The sequence below is a fragment of the Amia ocellicauda genome, chromosome 1, assembly GCF_036373705.1.
Source record: "Amia ocellicauda isolate fAmiCal2 chromosome 1, fAmiCal2.hap1, whole genome shotgun sequence".
NCBI classification, from domain to species: domain Eukaryota; kingdom Metazoa; phylum Chordata; class Actinopteri; order Amiiformes; family Amiidae; genus Amia; species Amia ocellicauda.
In genome coordinates this window covers 41,672,960-41,692,081 of record NC_089850.1, presented here as the reverse complement: position 1 = coordinate 41,692,081, position 19,122 = coordinate 41,672,960, and the positions used below count along the sequence as shown (strand labels likewise).

General features: G+C 38.3%; 1 protein-coding gene across 1 annotated transcript; it reads left to right on the top strand.

Moving 5' to 3' along the window:
• Window positions 1-1,535: 1,535 nt before the first annotated feature.
• On the top strand, window positions 1,536-18,927 carry LOC136750415 (tudor domain-containing 6). Its single transcript, XM_066705481.1, has 8 exons — window positions 1,536-1,712; window positions 9,641-15,829; window positions 16,233-16,354; window positions 16,770-16,859; window positions 17,063-17,123; window positions 17,385-17,476; window positions 17,573-17,624; window positions 18,076-18,927. Exons 2-8 carry the CDS (start codon window positions 9,706-9,708, stop codon window positions 18,216-18,218), a joined length of 6,684 nt encoding a protein of 2,227 aa, XP_066561578.1. The 5' UTR covers window positions 1,536-1,712; window positions 9,641-9,705; the 3' UTR covers window positions 18,219-18,927.
• Window positions 18,928-19,122: the final 195 nt, after the last annotated feature.

The window sequence follows — 19,122 nt, the reverse complement described above, 5'->3', positions numbered from 1 at the left end:
ACCACACGATATTTTACTGTGTTTTTACTACAGTACACACTTCATCAAACTGTGTTTTTACCACATAGATATTCAACTCGGATACATTTTATTCAATGCAAACCCAAAGCTATGATTTCTAAAGTGAACGTGTATGTGTCTGTGTTTTATTATGTGTGTGCATGGATCTCGTATTATTATCATATAATAATATGAATTTAAGTAAGATTAAGGAGTACTTAGTACTAAACACATTTCATTTCAACGTATTATGATTGTTATTATTATTAGTATTAATATTAGTATTACAAGTCGAACTATGGGAAATCAGGTTGCAGCACAAGCATGTGGATAGACTAAGCATTATTTACACGGAACGGACACGTGTACAATCTGACCATTATGTTAAAGGACAGGCATCTGTACATCCTTACCAGGGCTGCCAGATTTTACAACCCCGGTTGTAAAAACAATGAAGATCAATCGTAATGTAGCCTATACGATGTCCAATCAGAGGCATGCATTTTAATTAGAATATTAGTACACCATTCAAGTTCCAAGAACAAATAATATGGACAAGATTTGTGACACCTTTGCTCATTTTCACCAAGCAACCACGACTTAAAACAAGCCCAAAATATACCAACAAGCGGCAAAGCCAAATCATAAGCGACTGCATGGTTAGACGAGCCCAATTCATAAGCGGAACTGGCAGCCCTGACCCTTACTACTCATTGTCTATGAGCCACGATGCATTGCGCGATGAGAGGCATTTTGAATATTAGTACTTATAACTTGTATTCTATATTAACTGTATATTTTACTCATGCACTTCTGTCATTTTAAATCAGTAATTTGTATAATGCCTGATTTGTGACTGTGTACTGTATTTTTGCACTTATGTTTTGCCCTTTTATCCTGTAATTCATTCTGGATATTATTAATAATAATAGCAGTCCATCATTCTTGTAATTAAGATTTTGTGTGTTTTCGGTCGATTATATATATATATATATATATATATATATATATATATATATATATATATATATATATATATATATATATATATATATATTAAATTAATATATACGCAAAAATAATAATATATTTAAAAAAACTGTAACAAAACTGTACAGTAATAATACATTCTGCAAGCTCGACTCCAGGGCAGAACCACATCTGACATTAATTGGTTATTCTTTCGTAGCTTTACTTTGAGGCGCCAAAATCCTGGGTTCATACCATCTTTTTTTCTTTATTATTATTATTATTATTATTATTATTATTATTATTATTATTATTATTATTATTATTTTGTAATCAATATATTGAAATGTTGTACACAATCTGAAAGCTTAAATGTTTCGCCATAATATTTTGTGAAAATGTGTTGGTGCTTATACATTTTTATTGGTTTGTGTTGTTAAAATTATAATACAAGTTTATAAACCGCACCACTCTCTCTCCCCCCCGCCACGTCCTTAGAGTTGGAATGATCCGAAGCGGTTTAAAACAAAATAGATAAAAAACTGGAGAGGCGGGCTGCCGCGCTGGGGAGCTGAGCTGTCGTGGCTTGTTAACACCAGTTCCGTTCATTTATAAGTTCGATAACAACATTGAATGTGTATATATATAATGTATATCTTACAGCCCTTTTATTGGTATAAGCGTAGTGTGAATGCGTAATACAAGAAAAGAGCGCCGTCGTGGTGAACAACCGTGTTTAAATGGTAAGTACGTGTTATTGGCCATTGTCTAATTTCAGTTGCCTACATTTTAAATAAACATGTCGAATTCGTGTACTACTTTTGAAGTAAATGGTAGAAGGACAATGTCCATGTTTAAGTTGAGAGTGTGTGTGTGTGTATGTTAAGAAAATGGCGGCGGTGTCTGAGCAATGTGTTTGTTATAAAATCGTCTGTGGTTTTGTATTCGAGTACAGATTGTCCGGGTTACATTAATGTAATCGAATTAAAAAATTAAAGTAAATCCGTTTCCTACTTAACTTTTCTCCTGTTCAAATATGCAATCGTATTACTATCATTTGTAAACTGTAAAATGTGAGTAGGTTTGTGCAGTGTAGCGCTGTGGCGTGAGGGCTGAATGGGCAGGAGCGAGTTTGTGGGACTGAAAACTGAGGCAGTGATCAAACTCGTAACTTTATTGCTCATGTACTTCTATTGGCATAAGAAATATGCAATTAGTAATGGTGCACTAAAGGTTTTAAAGAGTCATTGTTTACGGCATGGCTGGTTGAACTCATTTAAGGCGTAGGATGTGATTTGTAAATTGGTAAATGCTCATTTGAAAGAAATGTCCTGTCTGTTGCCATTTTAACATTTTGATTCGTATATATCGTCTATCCTCACAAGTTACCGGTGGAAGGGTTTTTATAATGAACGACTTCTGTAACCTTGCCGGTTGTACTAACAGGATCGGATCCGGCTCCGCTGATGCGATGTTTTGCTCCCATTATTAAGCAGCGTGTGCGGTAGTTTAAGGAGTTTCCTACTGACATAAACCGGCAGTCTCTGTGCGGCTGTTTGAACAGCTACCGCTAATGACAATCGTAAACCTTTCCCAAAACTATACTGTGCTACTGCCGATGAGTTTATTAACTTAGTTGTTCACTACGTTTCCCAATGCATGTTAATGTCTGTGTGCTTATCGCTGCCACTGGATCCCACACGACCATGTGTAGTCCGTCATCCGAAAAGGGCGCATTGGATCCGTTAAAACCTCACAGTACACAGTTTTTCCAGTTTCTTGAACTGGTATGCATTTCTTTAACTCCCCAACTACAAAAATAATATACTAGCCAACAATCCATTGTATTTCTAACGCGCTTTACTCATACCCAACAGTGCTACAAGTCAGTCAAAACAGACAAGATCGATCAGGCAGCACCGCAGTAGCAACTCAAGAGTATATATATATATATATATATATATATATATATATATATATATATATATAAAGCTTGCAACCAAGAGAGATCCTTAACAGCTTTTTAAAAAGGTGAGTTTTAAGAAATGTCTTAACTGCGGATTAGGGGTGCTTCTCTAAACTACAGTAGTCTGTATTGGGGGTGCTGGAGAAACGAGAACTTTTACATTGTTTTTAACATCGTAAATAAACCTAATCGCACACAGAGTCACTTTAAGTTCCTGCATTTTAAAAAGTCTGATCCTGATCAAAAAGCAGGATCATTTTTGAGCTCGGATTGAGCCCTCATCCGTTTAGTACAACACAATTGAGATCAAGATCAAGTGTGCCATTCCTATTCAGCCAGGTGAAGTGGGATTTCTTATATAAACCAACAACTAGGGCAAAAATAAAATCTGAATAGCAGAGTCGGAATACTTTAAAAACGGGTTAGGAATGAACATGGAGCAGGTCGAATAAGTAGTAAGAGCTAATTGTAATGGGTTGTAATGCACAAGTAAGTCACTAGGTGGCACTGCAAAATAAAGCAAAACATCCTAAACACATTTTAAGCAAACAATACACATGTATGCATTATCTGTTTTTCACATTAGGTTTAATAGCTTAAAGTCAGCAAACCCTGTTTAAGTATGACAGCTAATATTTCTATTAGAAAAATGTTGTAGATCATTTGTAAGCAATCTTCATTTACTTTAATTTTTTTTTAATTGGATAGATGTTAGACATCAAGTAAAGTTGAATACTGTTTAACAACTTGGCTCTCTTTATTTGTTGCTATGTGTAACTGCACATTTCTGGCTTCTTTGGTAACTATTTTCCAGTGCACATAGAGTGAAGACCAAGCAACACAATTTAGATTTTGTTTTTGTGTCTTCCCAGTTAGCATATTTCGCATTGTGACATCAGAGAAGCTAGGGATGGGGAGTTTCTAATACTTATTTTCCACATGCTGTTTTCCTTAAACTCTTAATGCACATCTTCCAAGCTATAACACAAACGTGTGCTATTGGAGGTTAAACTTTAAATGTACCATCTTTTGATAAATTAACTACAGCATCTAGATATTGAAAGTAATTTCCATATTCAAATGTATTAAACTACCTACTGTTTTAATGTACAGGCACACTTGTCAGCACATTCAGCCTTTTGGAGTCTGTCTTGACTGAAGCTGAAGTCAATGTTTTTTAACCCATCTAAATGTATTAAAGCAGTTTGTATTAATGTACCAATCATACTCTTAAGTCACATTTTCTTGTCACGTCTGCTTGATTTAAAAAAAAAAAAAAAAAAGGCAAAACCTTTGGAGGGACTGTTTCATTAGGATGCGTCATAAATAGGGCTGTCCCAAAGGGTACATTTTTACCTTCGAAGGTTCAGAACGCATTACGGAAAAAAGGGTCGAAGTAGGGCTGGCTGTGTGATATGACGATATATATCGTATGACGATGGACAAACGTCTATCGTTTCATATTATGCTATATCGTTTATATCGAGGTGTCGCAAATTGCAATCTTTACGGCAATATTTTAAGTCATTGGGACACTTTGCGTTCTCCCCGGTTCTTCCACACGTGCTGGATGCAGGTAGAAATGTGCATGAGAAACACAGACGTACATGAGGACAGTGAAGTGACACAGAATAACCAACATAACCAAGAGACACTTTAATGCACAAGTGCACACGGTCCGCCCCGCTCTCGTCGCCAGGCTAAACGCGATCTGCAAGCACCCCCCACCCCCGCTGATTTAGATTGGTATCATTTGTATAAAATTAATAATAACTTTTGCATTTTAATAAATTGGAAAGCAATGCAAACACATGCAAAAAGTATCATTTTCTTTTTATTAAGATGGTGAAGTGGTTCAACAGTTTGTATTATTATTAATAATATTATAACAATTTTGCATTAACAACGTGCTGTACCGGTAAGTAGAATCAAAACGCGACAGTCCGTGAAGAAATTTCCCTGTCTGACAGCCACAGCTCTCCTCTCGCAGCAGCTTCTCAGAGCTGTGCTGTGCGAGTGCACAGATTTCTGTTGCTGGGTCTTAATGGCGTCATGCAGAATCACTGCAGTAACGCACATCTCTGAGTCTCTCGAACGCGACCCTTGTTCTGGAATGAATGCTGCCTCAGCCAAATATCGAAAATAAATTCCATGTGTATTGCGTGTTGACATAAACAAACAAACGTGATCAATGAAGACGAGATGGAGGAGAGGAGTGTGGCTGAAACTTCACAGCAAAGTGACCCAGTGAATCTGTCCCGTAGAAAGGTGCGTCGTTGATAGTGTGGACATGATTTGGTTTCAAGACAACTGACACAGAACAGGAAATGTAATTCAATGTCAGTTGTGTCCTATTATTTTTGCTTTATGAACAGTACAAAATGGCCATTCAAAAATACCATCATACCGTAAAAAAGAAAAATGGGAAAAATACCATGATATTGTATTTTGGCCATATCGCACAGCCCTAGCTACTAGTGTATAGATTTGACTTAAAATCAGTGTTTTTTTTTTTTTTTTTTACAGGTAATACATTTAACAAAATAAAACATCCACTTGTAGTTTAAAATGTTTTCAAACAGAAATCATGTTTTAATTTTTTTACAAGCACAGTTTATATTGATTTTAATTGTATGAAATATGTTAACCTCCAACTAAAAGCACCTTACTCATAATCGGGGCCAGACGGAATCTGTGGGTGTAGAGTTTTAATGAAAAAGAGCGGAATCCACTCAAGCCCGCGGAAGATTTATAAAAATAAAACTTAAAACATGATGAGTGAAATTAAAGTATTACTTACTGTAATGTAAAATCCCCCAAGTAATCGCATATCATGCAGCACATGCGCTGTAAAATAGTCTCATCTGCATTCTGACCAGTGCGCTCTGGGGCAGTGTGTAATCAAGCACCTGACTTCCAGGGTTTTCAGAGGGTCTTTGGATTGGCTAGATAGATCTCTAGGCTGATAACATACACATAGTAACATCCTTTCCATTGGTCAATACTATGCCTATGTTCTCCAGTTGTGTAATTGCCACCAAAGACGCAATGTAAACAAACTGCATGTGGTTCCGAATTTCAACTACGCAACTAAAAACGCATGTCTTATCACATCGTTTCACCATTTGTAATTGATTTAATGTGTATCTAACACAACAACTTGAAAAATAAAATCTTCCTATTAGAAGACGTATGGAAATAACAGCAATAAAAGCAGACCTGTCAACTCGCCCGTATCTTTTCAGACTCTTGTATTATTATGGTTTCCCGATATTGTTACACGAGGAGAGCTGGACAGGGCCGTAGAAGGGCATGAACCCAGCAGCAGGACCGGTATCTGCTCCTTTGTGTGAGGAGCAGCACTGCCAGAGCCCTACAGAATGACCTCCAGCAGGCTACTGGTGTGCATGTCTCTGACCAAACTGTCAGAAACAGACTCCATGAGGGTGGCATGAGGGCCCGACGTCCTCTAGTGGGACCTGTGCTCACAGCCCAGCACCGTGCAGCTCAATTGGCATTTGCCAGAGAACACCAGAGTTGGCAGGTCCGCCATTGGTGCCCCGTTCTCCTCACAGATGAGAGCAGGTTCACACTGAGCACATGTGACAGATGTGAAAGAGTCTGGAGATGCCGTGGTGAATGTAATGCTGCCTGCAACATCATCCAGCATGAACGGTTTGGCGGTGGGTCAGTGCTGGTCTGGGGAGGTATATCCTTGGAGGGTCACACAGACCTCCACGTGCTAGCCAACGGTACCCTGATTACTGTTAGGTACCGGGATGAAATCCTCAGACCCATAGTCAGACCTTATGCTGGTGCAGTGGGCCCTGGGTTCCTCCTGGTGCAGGACAATGCCTGGCCTCATGGTGCCGGAGTGTGTAGGCAGTTCCTGAATGACGAAGGCATTGATGCCATTGACTGGCCCTCGCGTTCCCCAGACCTCAATCCAGTTGAGAACCTTTGGGATGTTATACATCGGTGTGTCCTAATGAGGGATGTCTCAGATTTCTAGATTGATACATCTCTACTGGTCTCCATTGAAGGAGATCCCCCAGGACACCATCCGCCGTCTTATCAGGAGCATGCCCAGATGTTGTCGGGAGTGCATACAGGCACATGGGGGCCATGCACACTACTGAGTCACATTATGAGTTGCCGTGATGAAATTCACGCAAGTTGGAACAGCCTGTGATTTCAATTGTTTACTTTGATGTTCGGTGTGAGTTTGATTCCAGCCCTCAATCGGTTGGTGATTTTGGTTTCCATTGACCGTTGTTGAGAACAAAATGACCGACCTAACAAATTACACAATGTACAGTAAAGATTTTGATCTTTTAATATATTTTGTTCATCAAGATCCGATGCGAGATTTAAGTGTTCCCTTCTAATTTTTTTTTTTTAGCAGTTTTTCCAATTTCCAGTGGTAGCCCAAGCAGCATATGACTTCATAAAGGCTGGTACACAACTATGGGGAATGATTTGTGACAACATTTTAAAATTGAGATAATATGAAATGCATAAAATACAAAATAAATACATTTACATTTCCCTTTTTATTTATTTATGCTGATTTATTTGATACTTTTATTTGGAACAGATTTTCCCCCATATACAATGGCATGATCAGGGTCCACAAAGGCAAATCGCTCTAAATATTTAAGCAAAGAATGTCGTTCCTTAACATGCCCAAGTATGAGGTTAAAGATTCAGGCTGGATAGAGCTGCAATATTTGACCTGTGTGAAGAGCTGAAGGGAAATCTGGAAAGACCAACAACTAGGGCTGGGCGATAGGACTTAAAAATCTCAATATTTTTAGATGTTTGGGCGATACATGATATACATCTTGATTTTCTCCAATCAAGCTACAAAATAAGACCAGACATTCAAACAACCATTATTTCTTTTATCATTAAATATGCAAAACTTAACAAATACCACATGTAGGCTGTCATGGTAAATTTATGCAGAATGCAACACTACAGCGCAAGTGTTGCGTGATTACTATTGCTTGTGTTATGATGTTATGGGATATATATATAATTTACGGTCACATAACAACAATAACACAAGCAATAGTAATCACGCAACACGTGCTGTAAAATGGCATAGATTCAGGTAGGTTTACCACATTCGGGTTTATAGTACCTGTGTAGCAGATGTTAAACGCACCACATTTCTTCTGTCACGTTTCGATTCTGCTTACCAGTACAGTACATGTTAATACAAAAGTTATTAAAAAAAAAAAAAAAAAAAAAAAACTACCATCTTAATAAAATGAAACATAATGCATTTGTTTACATTGCTTTCCAATTTATTAAAATGCAAACCTACTTTATTTAATTTTATACAAATTATATACATCTAAATTAGCATGGGTCGGGAGTCCAAATGGCACTGGGAATTTAGGCTACTGGATCATTCCAGAGACTGGGAGGGGATCAGTATGATGAGCCAACCAATTATTATTATGCATTTCTTAGCAGACGCCCTTATCCATGGCGACTTACAAAGTCTTACAAAGTGCATACTTTTTAAGACCACTACTGTCATACACTAAAACAAATGTTAGTTATTCCAATGTTGTGTTTTTCTTCCTGAAATACAATAACAATTTAACAGAAAAGAGGGACTGGAATAACATCTACCCCAACTTAACTTAGACATTTAAACCTTATTCAAAGACATGGATGTGGAAGTAAATCTGTAATATTTGTGGTTTATTGAACACCAGCATTTAACCTTGCAGATTGTTGCAAAAAACTTAACGGCTATTATAGCTTGGAATCACTATTGTTTTAGTACATATTTTTTCACCTTCATCCACAATTCGTGCATCGAATTTGCTCCCTTTTTCTTGGGATTGTGCAATCTCGTAGGTGGTCCGTAGGTTGTGCCTATTTTAATTTAATGCATGAAATTCCAACAAATGGCTTTAGAACTGTTGCTATTTCCATCTGGAAGTTTGATAAATCGCTCCTGATTTCAGGAAAGGTTGTAAACTAGAAACTATTACAGAAAAATCCTTAAATAGCGAATCTTTGAATAGGTCTCAAAGAAACAATTAACCAGAATAATGCAGGGGTGGTACAGGCATGCTGGCAGGATAGTGCTCTTTCAGAAGAAACATTTTTATTTATCGGTAATTAATCATATATTTTAAAAATACATTGATTTAAATGTAATCTGGTCCAGTGCCTGCTGACACGACCGTGGTGATTGAGGTGCTTTTTTTTATGGTTTCGAACTTGGTTATATCCAACAACATTTATTTAATGGGCAGTATACATATCAAAAGATTTAATGTCGGCTGTCCCACTGTCTAAGTGTGGTTTAGTATAATGTTTGTTGGGGTTTGCCAAGGAGTAGACCTAACTCGTTGCAGGTTCAACAGCAAATCTTTTTTTATTACTGCTGCAGCACACACCGGTCTCGGACTGAACGGTTACTCTTTCTTTTGCCTCCCTTCACCTTCATTAATGTCTTTTGAAATGGGCACAATTATCTAAACAATGTCCCCCAATGCACCGTTGATTGTTTTAGTTTCCAAAGTCCCCTGGTTCCTAAGAATATTCATGCATTCAGTAGTAACAATTTAAGGTCTAAGCTCATGTCATGTATATTAAAAAAAATATATATATTTGGTCATTTGATCTCTGATTTATGTGGGGTGAAATCTTAAGTATTTTTTCATTTGTTCTTCACAGATCTGCAGCAGGACTTGGATATGCCTTCAGGCGTTTGTCAGTCTTCATTCTGAATTTCTATCACCATGTGTTCGATTCCTGGCCTCCCAACACCAGGCTCAAAAATTACGGTTCACCTTACCAGGGTAAATCTAAATCCACTTTGTGTTCTGGTGGAACTATGGGCTAACTTTGATAAAGAGAAAAAGTCTGAATATCAGCAAATGAGAGCAGAAATTCAGTTTCCCAAGGAAAAATTTAAAGATGCAGAGGGAAATCCAGGAGACTTATGCCTGGTACAAATACTTGAAACATGGTACAGAGCTAGGGTCGTCTCAAGAAATGGTTCAGATTATAATGTGTTCCTTATTGACGAAGGAAGAACTCTTGCTGTTGGAGCATATAATTTAGCATGGGGTCACAATATCTTTTTCCACCTGCCTCCTGAGGTAGAATTCTGTGTTCTTGCCAATATTTTACCATTGTCACCTGAGAACAAATGGTCTCCAATGGCATTAGAGTTCCTGAAATCTCTCTGTGGTAGAACAGTTGAAGGATATGTTCAAGATGTGCTCGTACCCCATAGAGCATTCCTCATTGACATTCCCAGTATATCCAAACAGATGTACGAAATGGGATTTGCTAAGAAGTTGTCCAGTGAAATGTTTAAGTTCTATGTTGAAAGATCATTACAGTCATTTACTGGCACTATGGCCTGTCCAGAATCAAATCGAATTTCTTCCCATGTACGAATTGAACCATCAGAGTCTAGTGTTGTCCACAAGAGTAAACTTGACATCAAGCAGGGTTACTTTTACCCACAGTTACAAGCAGACACCGTTGAGATGGTAACTGTTACAGAGCTAACAAACCCTCTACGTTTTTTTTGCCAGTTGAGAATTTTTTCTCAGGAGTTAAAGAAACTAACGGATCAGATGATGCAGAAATACGAAGGAAGATTAAGTGCAGAGAACATAAGACCTGAAGCTTTGGGCTTTCCATGTGCTTCTAGAGGAAGTGATGGGAAGTGGTATAGGTCAATCTTGCAGCAGGTGTTCCCATGCAAGAATCTTGTAGAGGTATTGCATGTTGACTATGGAAAGAAAGAATTTGTTCCAATTGGTAACATCAGACCATTAGCACCTGAATTCTTCAGAATGCCTGTTGTTACATACATGTGTTCCATGCTTGGGATAACTGACCAAGGTGCTGGATGGTCAGCTTCTCAAATTGACTTCCTGAAGTCCTTGCTATTGCACCGTGTAGTGATTGGAAAATTTGAGTATCAGAGTTACTCAGAGGGTGTATACTATGTAACACTCTATGGAGATGATAATCTGAATTTGAATAACTTATTTGGAATGAAAGAGAAGTGTCTGATAGAATCTGAGAAACTGCATGGGGATTATGCCATTGTGAGAACCACCATAGCTCCAAAAGCTCAAACATTGTTGGGAAGCAGAGTTCAGCGGTCTTCACCAATCCCCTGTGGAACTGGCACAGAGGAAATGCTTGCAAAGACTTCAACACCAAATCTTAAACTCAACTCAACTTATGAAGCAGTTGTAGAGTATGTAATTAGCCCCTCAGAATTTTGGATTCAGACACAAGAGTATGCCATTGAATTTGACCAGCTAATGAATGACATTGTTGACCTTTATGACAATGCATCTCGAATGGAAGGTGTAATCAGAACCCCTACGGTTGGGCTGTTTTGTGTTGCCAAGTCTAAGGATGATGTGTTTTATCGGGCCATTGTCAGTGAAGTTCTAGGGGAGCAAGCAAAGGTGTATTTTGTTGATTATGGCAACACAGAAACTGTTGCGTGGTACAACCTGAAAGTTCTACCTACCAAATACCAGGAGATACCCGCTTTAGCTCTGAAGTGCTGCCTTCATGGTGTCAGGCCCAAGGATGAGAATTGGAGTCAGAATGCAATTTCTTTCTTTACAAAAGCAGTTGGAGACAAGGTGCTTCAGGTTTATACATATGCCAAGCTTCACGACAAATATGCTGTCCAATTAACAGATGCATCGGCTGAAGAAGGGAATATAAATTGCTTGATGTGTAATGCTGGTTTTGCAGAATATGAGGACGTCAAGAAATCGGTCCCCAGGCTTCAAAGAATGCCTCTCCCTATGCCCACAGTGCAAAATCAAAGCGTAAAAACACTCTTAAATGTAACCAGAGAGAGCAATCCTTGTTCTTTGCCTACCAGCATTATAGCAGGATCCGAGACCAGGACTGTCTTCAAAGAGCATTTATTTCCAATAGGGAGTAACATAGATGTTACGGTCTCTTATATTGAAAGCCCGAATGACTTTTGGTGCCAGATGTCAAAAAGTGGAGGAAGTCTTAATTTGCTGATGCAAGACATTCAGAAATACTATGCTGATTCTCCTGATACTTATCTGCCTGTTGAAGCTGCCTGCATTGCTCGGCTACCTGGAAATGGAATATGGTACAGAGCTTTAATTATCCGAAAGCATGCATCCCTAGAAGTTGATGTTTTACTCATTGATTATGGCAATACAGAGAGAGTTCCCTTGAAAGACCTACGAGCCATAAATCCAGCATTTATTCAGCTGAAAGGTCAAGCTTTTAGATGCAGCCTCTACAATTTGATTCATCCTTCGGGTCAAGATCCTTTGAAGTGGAGTGATGCTGCAATATCGGAGTTTCAGCAGTTCGTGGATTCTGCAGCTTCCTCCCACTTGGATATGAAATGTACAATTTATGCAGTTATGTATGATTCCAACAAAGTGGTCTTCAACGTGGTAGACCTTGAAACACCGTTTCAGAGTGTTTGCAGCTTACTGGTTCAAAAGGGCTTAGCCCAGCGTGCCCCACTGAAAAAAGCCCCGCACCCACCTTTCCGTCTAGACACCTACTACTATTCTATGCACAATATCAAAACCGGTGGTGAGGAGGAAGTCTGTGTTACTCATGTGAAATCTGTGGGCCACTTCTATTGCCAGCTTGGGCGGAATTCTGATATGGTCGATAAACTGGCAGAGAAGGTAAACTATCTGTGCCAACAGTTGGAACGCATAGATTGTCCTCAGACATTTGGCACAGTGTGTTTTGCAAAATACTCTGATGGTCAGTGGTACAGGGGACAGATTAAATCAGTGTTTCCAAAAATCCAGGTCTATTTTGTGGACTATGGTGATATGCAAGAAGTAGATAAATCTGATCTGCTGCCAATTCCTATTGAGGCTAGTGATCTAATGTCTGTGCCAGTCCAAGCAGTTCACTGTGGATTGGTAGATGTCCCAGCAGATGTACCAAGTGATGTCAACAGCTGGTTTGAGAGTATTGTCATTGGCAAGTGTTTCAGAGCTTTAGTAGTGGCAAAAGAACCATGTGGAAAACTGATGATTGAACTCTATGATGGTAAAATGCAGCTGAATTCAAAGATCAAAGACACATTTCAAATAGAGGCTTTAAGACAAAGTGTTGCTCTTGGGTGTTCAGTTACCAAATTCCCCAGGCCTGAGACAATGGCATGCAAGACCAAAGATGAATTTAAAGCTAGGTCTCTGCCACAGATGAGTGATCTTAAGAACAGAAAAGAAAAAGACATTCAGTCTTTTCATAAAGATGCCTGTCAGCAACCACAAAGAGAAGTGAAACAGTTCAGCAGTGTTGGAATTCAGTGGGAACCTGAAGAGGAAAGCTTTGGAGATTCTAAAAATGGACACAAGCAGCAGATTCCTCCATCAAAATCAGAGTACAGTGCAGCACCTACTGTTAAATCTGGTAGCAGTCTAAACAACCCTGAGACAAATTCACATGCTGTATCCAATTCAAAAGACCAAAGTATCTTAAGTGTGAATTCTTTGGTTATGCCTAAACTTGCAGACCTCCCATCAAAATGTTTAAAACCTGGTCAAGTAAAGGAAGTGTATGTGTCCCATGTCAATAACCCTTCTAGCTTCTTTGTACAGCTCACAGAAGAGGAAGATGAAATCTTCTCAATCGTAGAAAAACTCAACCAAGATCTGGTATCTATTGAATTTAGGAAGTTGGAGTTGGATGATCTAGTGTGTGCAGAGTTCCCTGATGATAACTCTTGGTATCGTGCAGTTGTCAGGAACACATTTTCAAATGGCACAGTACTTGTAGAATTCATAGACTTTGGCAATACAGCAACTATTTCGTCTTCAAAGATCTGCTGGCTTCACAAAAAATTCTTGAAAGCACCTAGGTTCAGCATTCACTGCCTACTTAATGGAGTGCAAAGTACCAATTCCAACTCTGAGTGGGGGCAGGAAGCTGGGTTGCATTTCAAACAAGCCACTGAAAATGGAGAGAAATTTACATGTAGCTTCATTAAAATTACAGGATCACTTTGGGAGGTCAGTCTTCAAGACCAGAGCACCACTTTGACAGACCACTTAATAACGAGTGGTTTTGCTGTGAATTTTGATAATGTTTCGAAGGAGCCAGAGAGTCCACAAACCTCTTCAGGAAGGGACATTTCAGAGGGTTCGGCTGTTACCCCTGAAAAGCAAATGAAGGATCCTGAAGTGCCTCCATTATGCTACACAAGGTGTGCAATTTCAGAGAATCAGACCATTGAAGTCTATGGATCTTGTCTTGTTGGCCCAGAATACTTCTGGTGTCAATATGCAAATTCAAATGATCTTCAAAGGATTGCTGAAGTGGCTGATCAAACTGGAAACAATGAGGCAGGTCACATCTGTGTTGAGGCACTCTATCCTGGGAGCCCATGTCTGGCACTGTTTTCAGAAGATGGTCACTGGTATCGTGCAGAGCTAAAAGCAAAAACAAACCATGCCCTGTCAATTCTGTTTGTGGATTATGGAAATGAAGTAGAAGTAGATGAAAATTGTTTAAAGTCTATGCCTTCTCCGCTGTTCAAAATTCCAACACAAGCCTTTTTATGCCAGTTAGAAGGGTTTAATCTCTCTCATGGTTCCTGGGATTCCAATGCTGCAGACAAGTTCTATGAGCTTCTTCTAGATCAGCTTTTGAATGTTACCATCCTCAAATGGGAAGATTTTGGAAATGGTGAACCTCCTAAGTTTCATGTAAAAGTTGAATGCAATGGGCAAGTTGTAAATGACTTAATGAGAAACTACTGGAAAACTTGTACAAGTGTTGACATTACATTGGCTAACTCTGAACTAGCTGCTCTTAGTGAAAGCTTTCCATGTGAAGATGAGACTGAAGTTACATTAGAAGTACAGAGAACTGTTAATGAATTCTTAGCTCATCCAGAAGAGCAAAGCACTAGTGTTACCTTGAGCATTGAGCAATGTCTGCCTGAACAGTATGAAAAAGTTGTGATGGAATTGCATGATGAATATGAAGCCACTAATGGTACAATGCATCTAGATGTTCAGAGTGTTTTTTCATCTGAGGAACAACTTGAAGATGGCAAAGTAACACAGGTTGAAATCACAAAACAAGCTTCTGGATCTGAAAAGATTCATACTGGTTTTGAGAAACAGAGTGCTGAGTCCACCAGAGAAACTTTTAAGGATGAAGCAGAAACTGAAGTAGATGAACCTTTGGTTGCAGAAACTGGTGTACAAAACACTGATGCCCAAGTGTTGCAGGCTGTCACAGAGGACCTGGAAGACCCTGAAGAGGAAACAATACATGCAGACATTGACCCCTGTGGATTATGCGATCCTCAAAGAATCGGTAACGTGGAAGTGGTTAGTCAGGCTGCCCATGTGCAAATTGATCTTCAAGGTATGGTCTCCCTCGAGGAAAGGCCAAAGTGCATTTCAGCAGGCACCGGTGAACAAATTGAAGCTACTTCTAAAGAAACTGACGAATGCAAAACATTAAAAATCCTCCTGGAAGAATCCAATTTGGATAAAGAAACTCCTACAATCAAACCAATAATGGACTTCCAAGGAACTGGTGTAGATCCAACAATTTCCAAGACTTTGGGATTGCAGACCTCATCTCTCCTGGAATTTCCATGTAAATTAGATGAAGCAGTTCAGGTATGCCAGCAGGCAGAAGAAAGCTTTGAGCTGTTGGATTCCCATGAAGATGAACAAGCAGAGTATAGTGACATTTATGAGGAGGTCTTCAAACAATGCTGTAGTGAACCAGTCTGTCAAGACCGTCCTGTTCCAGAAGAGGCTGGGGATGCCCCTGCTTCTATGGATGTGGTCCATGTAATGCAGGTCCAAGAAGATGCCCAAAAGACAAGAATTGAACCAGGTTGGTAAAATCTTTACCACTTTATAAATCAGTTTGTTTGTATATATCTGTAGTTCAGCAGCTACAAATATTTTTACAAGTTATGAGTGCCTTTTCTTTCAGTACTTAATGATACAATGGCAATATACAAATTCATCATTTACACTTTCAGACCTCTATGGATTCAATTTACTTTGAGGCATCTTGTGTTTATGCTTGATGCTGTACTAGTCCATCATACTACACCAATAAATTATCTTAATGTTCGGTTCACCTTGCTCTGCCATCCAATTTCTTAGTGGACAGGACACCCATTAACAAGTGAAGTTACTTTCAGTTACTGAAACTTACAAAATTTCTTGTTTTATGGCAAATTAAACTCAGCCCATGTTAATCTATTTTGTATTATGTGTAACTTTTCTAGATTGTAGTGGACTGAAACGAATGGAAGAGCTATCTAGTGGCTTTGAGTGTGTTGTCTGGTCATATGTGTACAACACCTGGTGCAATGCAAGGATTCTGAAGATCTATAAAGATACAACAAAGGTACAGAAGATTTTGTTTAATAGATCTGTTGGTTATAGTATAAATTCTCTAATGAAAGCATGGATTCATTTCATGAAAATGGTTATTACAATGTATGGACCAGCATTCTTTAAGTCTGACCCATTACTTAGTTTTAATAAGGTGGTTGACATGAAGGAAAAGTAATGAATTCAGAGCAGTTTTGTGAAAACCAATAATGCATTATGAGTACCATAGTCCACATGGTCATAGACATCATCCAGCCATTGTATTAAGCACCTTCAATACTGTTTTGTGAAGCTCTACTTGTATAACTGGACAACTGAATGCAGTTATTCAGAATTGCCAGTTAATTCAGATCGGATGTATCAAATTCTTTCAAAATGAATTTGATTTTAAGTTTCTTTTACAATTACTGTTTCTTAATGTGTCACAGGTATTGCTTTTGGAATCTGATGCTGAAGCTATAGTAGATTCCCGGAGCATCTGGAAAAGTGTTCCTAAAGAGATGCATTTTAAAGATCAGGTTAGTTAAGGATGGCTTTCTGCTGTAGATCTGAAACTAGTTTTTTTCATTGTCACAATTACTATCTTGAGAATATATTGAGCAGGTACCTGATGTGTTTTGTAAAGCTTGTGAAGCGTCCTATATAATGGGAGCTGAAAAAGTGACTTATTTTCTTTTTTTTTTCCCCCATCATTTCTCCCCCCACCTCCATTTCTATACAGCTGATTCAAGGCAAAAGCACTAAGACCGAAGACATTTCTCTTGATCAGACAGTCCAGCAAGGTACATTGCATTACAGGAAAAGCTGCTGTTCTCGTTCTAAAGTCATCCCAATTGTATGGTACGAGCAAAATCCCTTTATGATCTCTCATGTGGGATGCTTGGAGTTATAATTGGATATGAAGTTAAAAACTAGCAGTGAACCACAATATTAGCTTTAGGGTAGTGGTAGTATCTGTCAGAATGCTGACGTTTACTATATATAAAATGCAGCATATGGTTTAAGAAGGCAGTAATTTTTTCCTTCCCTCAATTATATTGCAGATATGTTTTTGGAAAACTACCCTGAAAGAGAGACTGGCAGCGAATTTGCTTCCTCAACCTCCAAACAAAATAAATCAGCTCTTGAAGAATTGGTACCATGATTTATCTTGTAGTTTTTAGCAACTCTGCATCTTACTACTGATGTTTATACAAATTATAACTTTTTTTTTTTTTTTTTTGGTATTAAGTTCCAGGTAGAAGCACTGGAAGCCTGTGCTCCTGTTCATGTGGAGATGTGTGGTAAGTTTTTATTTTATTCCTAATTTTCTAAAGATTTTTTAAAATACATTATCCCCTTTGACAGAACTTCCCTCCTCAGCATTATGAGGGATATTGTTAATGGCTACAGATTCTGATTTTGTCTGTTTTTGCTTAAGTTGATCTTGGCACTGCTTTTAATAGTTGATCTAGATATTTTAATCAATTTAAAGGATTGTCATGATTTATTCTGGGGCTATTTTAAGCAGCTGTACTAAGCAAATTGTTCATATTATTTAGAAAATCTGAAACTTCTGTACTTGCATACAGAGTATTTAATGTGGCTCTCCTTGTTTATAATTCCAGTGACGTACCTGCTTATTTACTGTATTTTAAGTGAATGCTGTAGCTATCCCAAAAGTTTAGATGTGGACATTGTTAGTCTGTACTATCCTACTCATTGTTCATCTGTATGGTTTTCTTTTGACTGCAGCCAAACTAGAAGTTGAACACATGTCAGAAGATGAGATGATAATATATGAGAGAAGCACTGAAATTCCCCTAGAGGTGTTTAAGGGGGTTCCAAAGCTGTGTTTGGAAGGTGAAGAAATGCCAGAAGACTTTGACTTCCAATAGCCGCCACATCAAAGGTTTCTGATTTAACTGGTCTGTTGAACACCTTCTGCTATCAGTCTGACCAAAAAAACAAAGTATTTCTAGTTTGCAGGGAAATAATGCTTAGGTTGGGGGACAAGCAATACTCTGGATTTGTGGACATCTTAAAGGTCTATAATATATATTGAATATAGGTGTTTTCCTGACCCAAATGTTCCCCACTTTGTCCCTGAAGATACTGTGAATGCGTTTGTCACTTATGTTGTGACCTTTCTTTTAATGAATGTACCATAGTTGTGTCAAGGGCACTGTTGCATAATTTCTTTCCCTTGTTTGGGATAGTTCTGGGGCTTGCTTCCTCCTTCCCCTAATATTTCTGCCCTTTTAAACTATATTCTAGAGAACTGCATACAATTTTCATAAACTTGTGTAATAAGATAACTGGTATGCTTTTTTTTCCCCATGTAAAATGCATCTATAAGTCTAATCTGAGTAGGAAAAATTAACTCCTACTGCTTTTTTCTGTGAAGTTTGTCAGCTACTTGTTTCCTTTACTTTATGCTTATTTTGCTTTAAAATATCAGTAATTGGTCAAACAATGTACAGATGTTAACTTTATTTGCAGTATTTTTTTTTTTTTTTTTTTGTTCTTTACTGCAGCACTTAATGAGAGGGAAAACAAAAAAACCTGTTAAACCTGCTGAAAGAAAATAAAAAGTTAACGGTTGTAGATGCAGAGGTTTCTTATACACTGTAGGTTAATAACTTGTAAAAGCACTGACTGAAGTGGAAAGAGTCTAGGAGTGTAGACCATGTGGTCTTCCTAATACAACCTAATGCTAGATTAGTTCTATATCTTAATAGGTCAGAGGTCTTAACATTCATCCTAAATCCTGGACTTGAAGGTCTGCAGTCCAGTAAGTTT

What these genes read in the sequence shown, in the direction of transcription:
- LOC136750415 (XM_066705481.1), top strand. Translation starts at nt 9,706, where the DNA reads ATGTGTTCGATTCCTGGCCTCCCAACACCAGGCTCAAAAATTACGGTT. An exon ending in TCTATAAAGATACAACAAAG is followed by an intron (nt 16,355 to 16,769) that starts GTACAGAAGATT and finishes AATGTGTCACAG; the next exon opens with GTATTGCTTTTGGAATCTGA. An exon ending in TGATCAGACAGTCCAGCAAG is followed by an intron (nt 17,124 to 17,384) that starts GTACATTGCATT and finishes ATTATATTGCAG; the next exon opens with ATATGTTTTTGGAAAACTAC.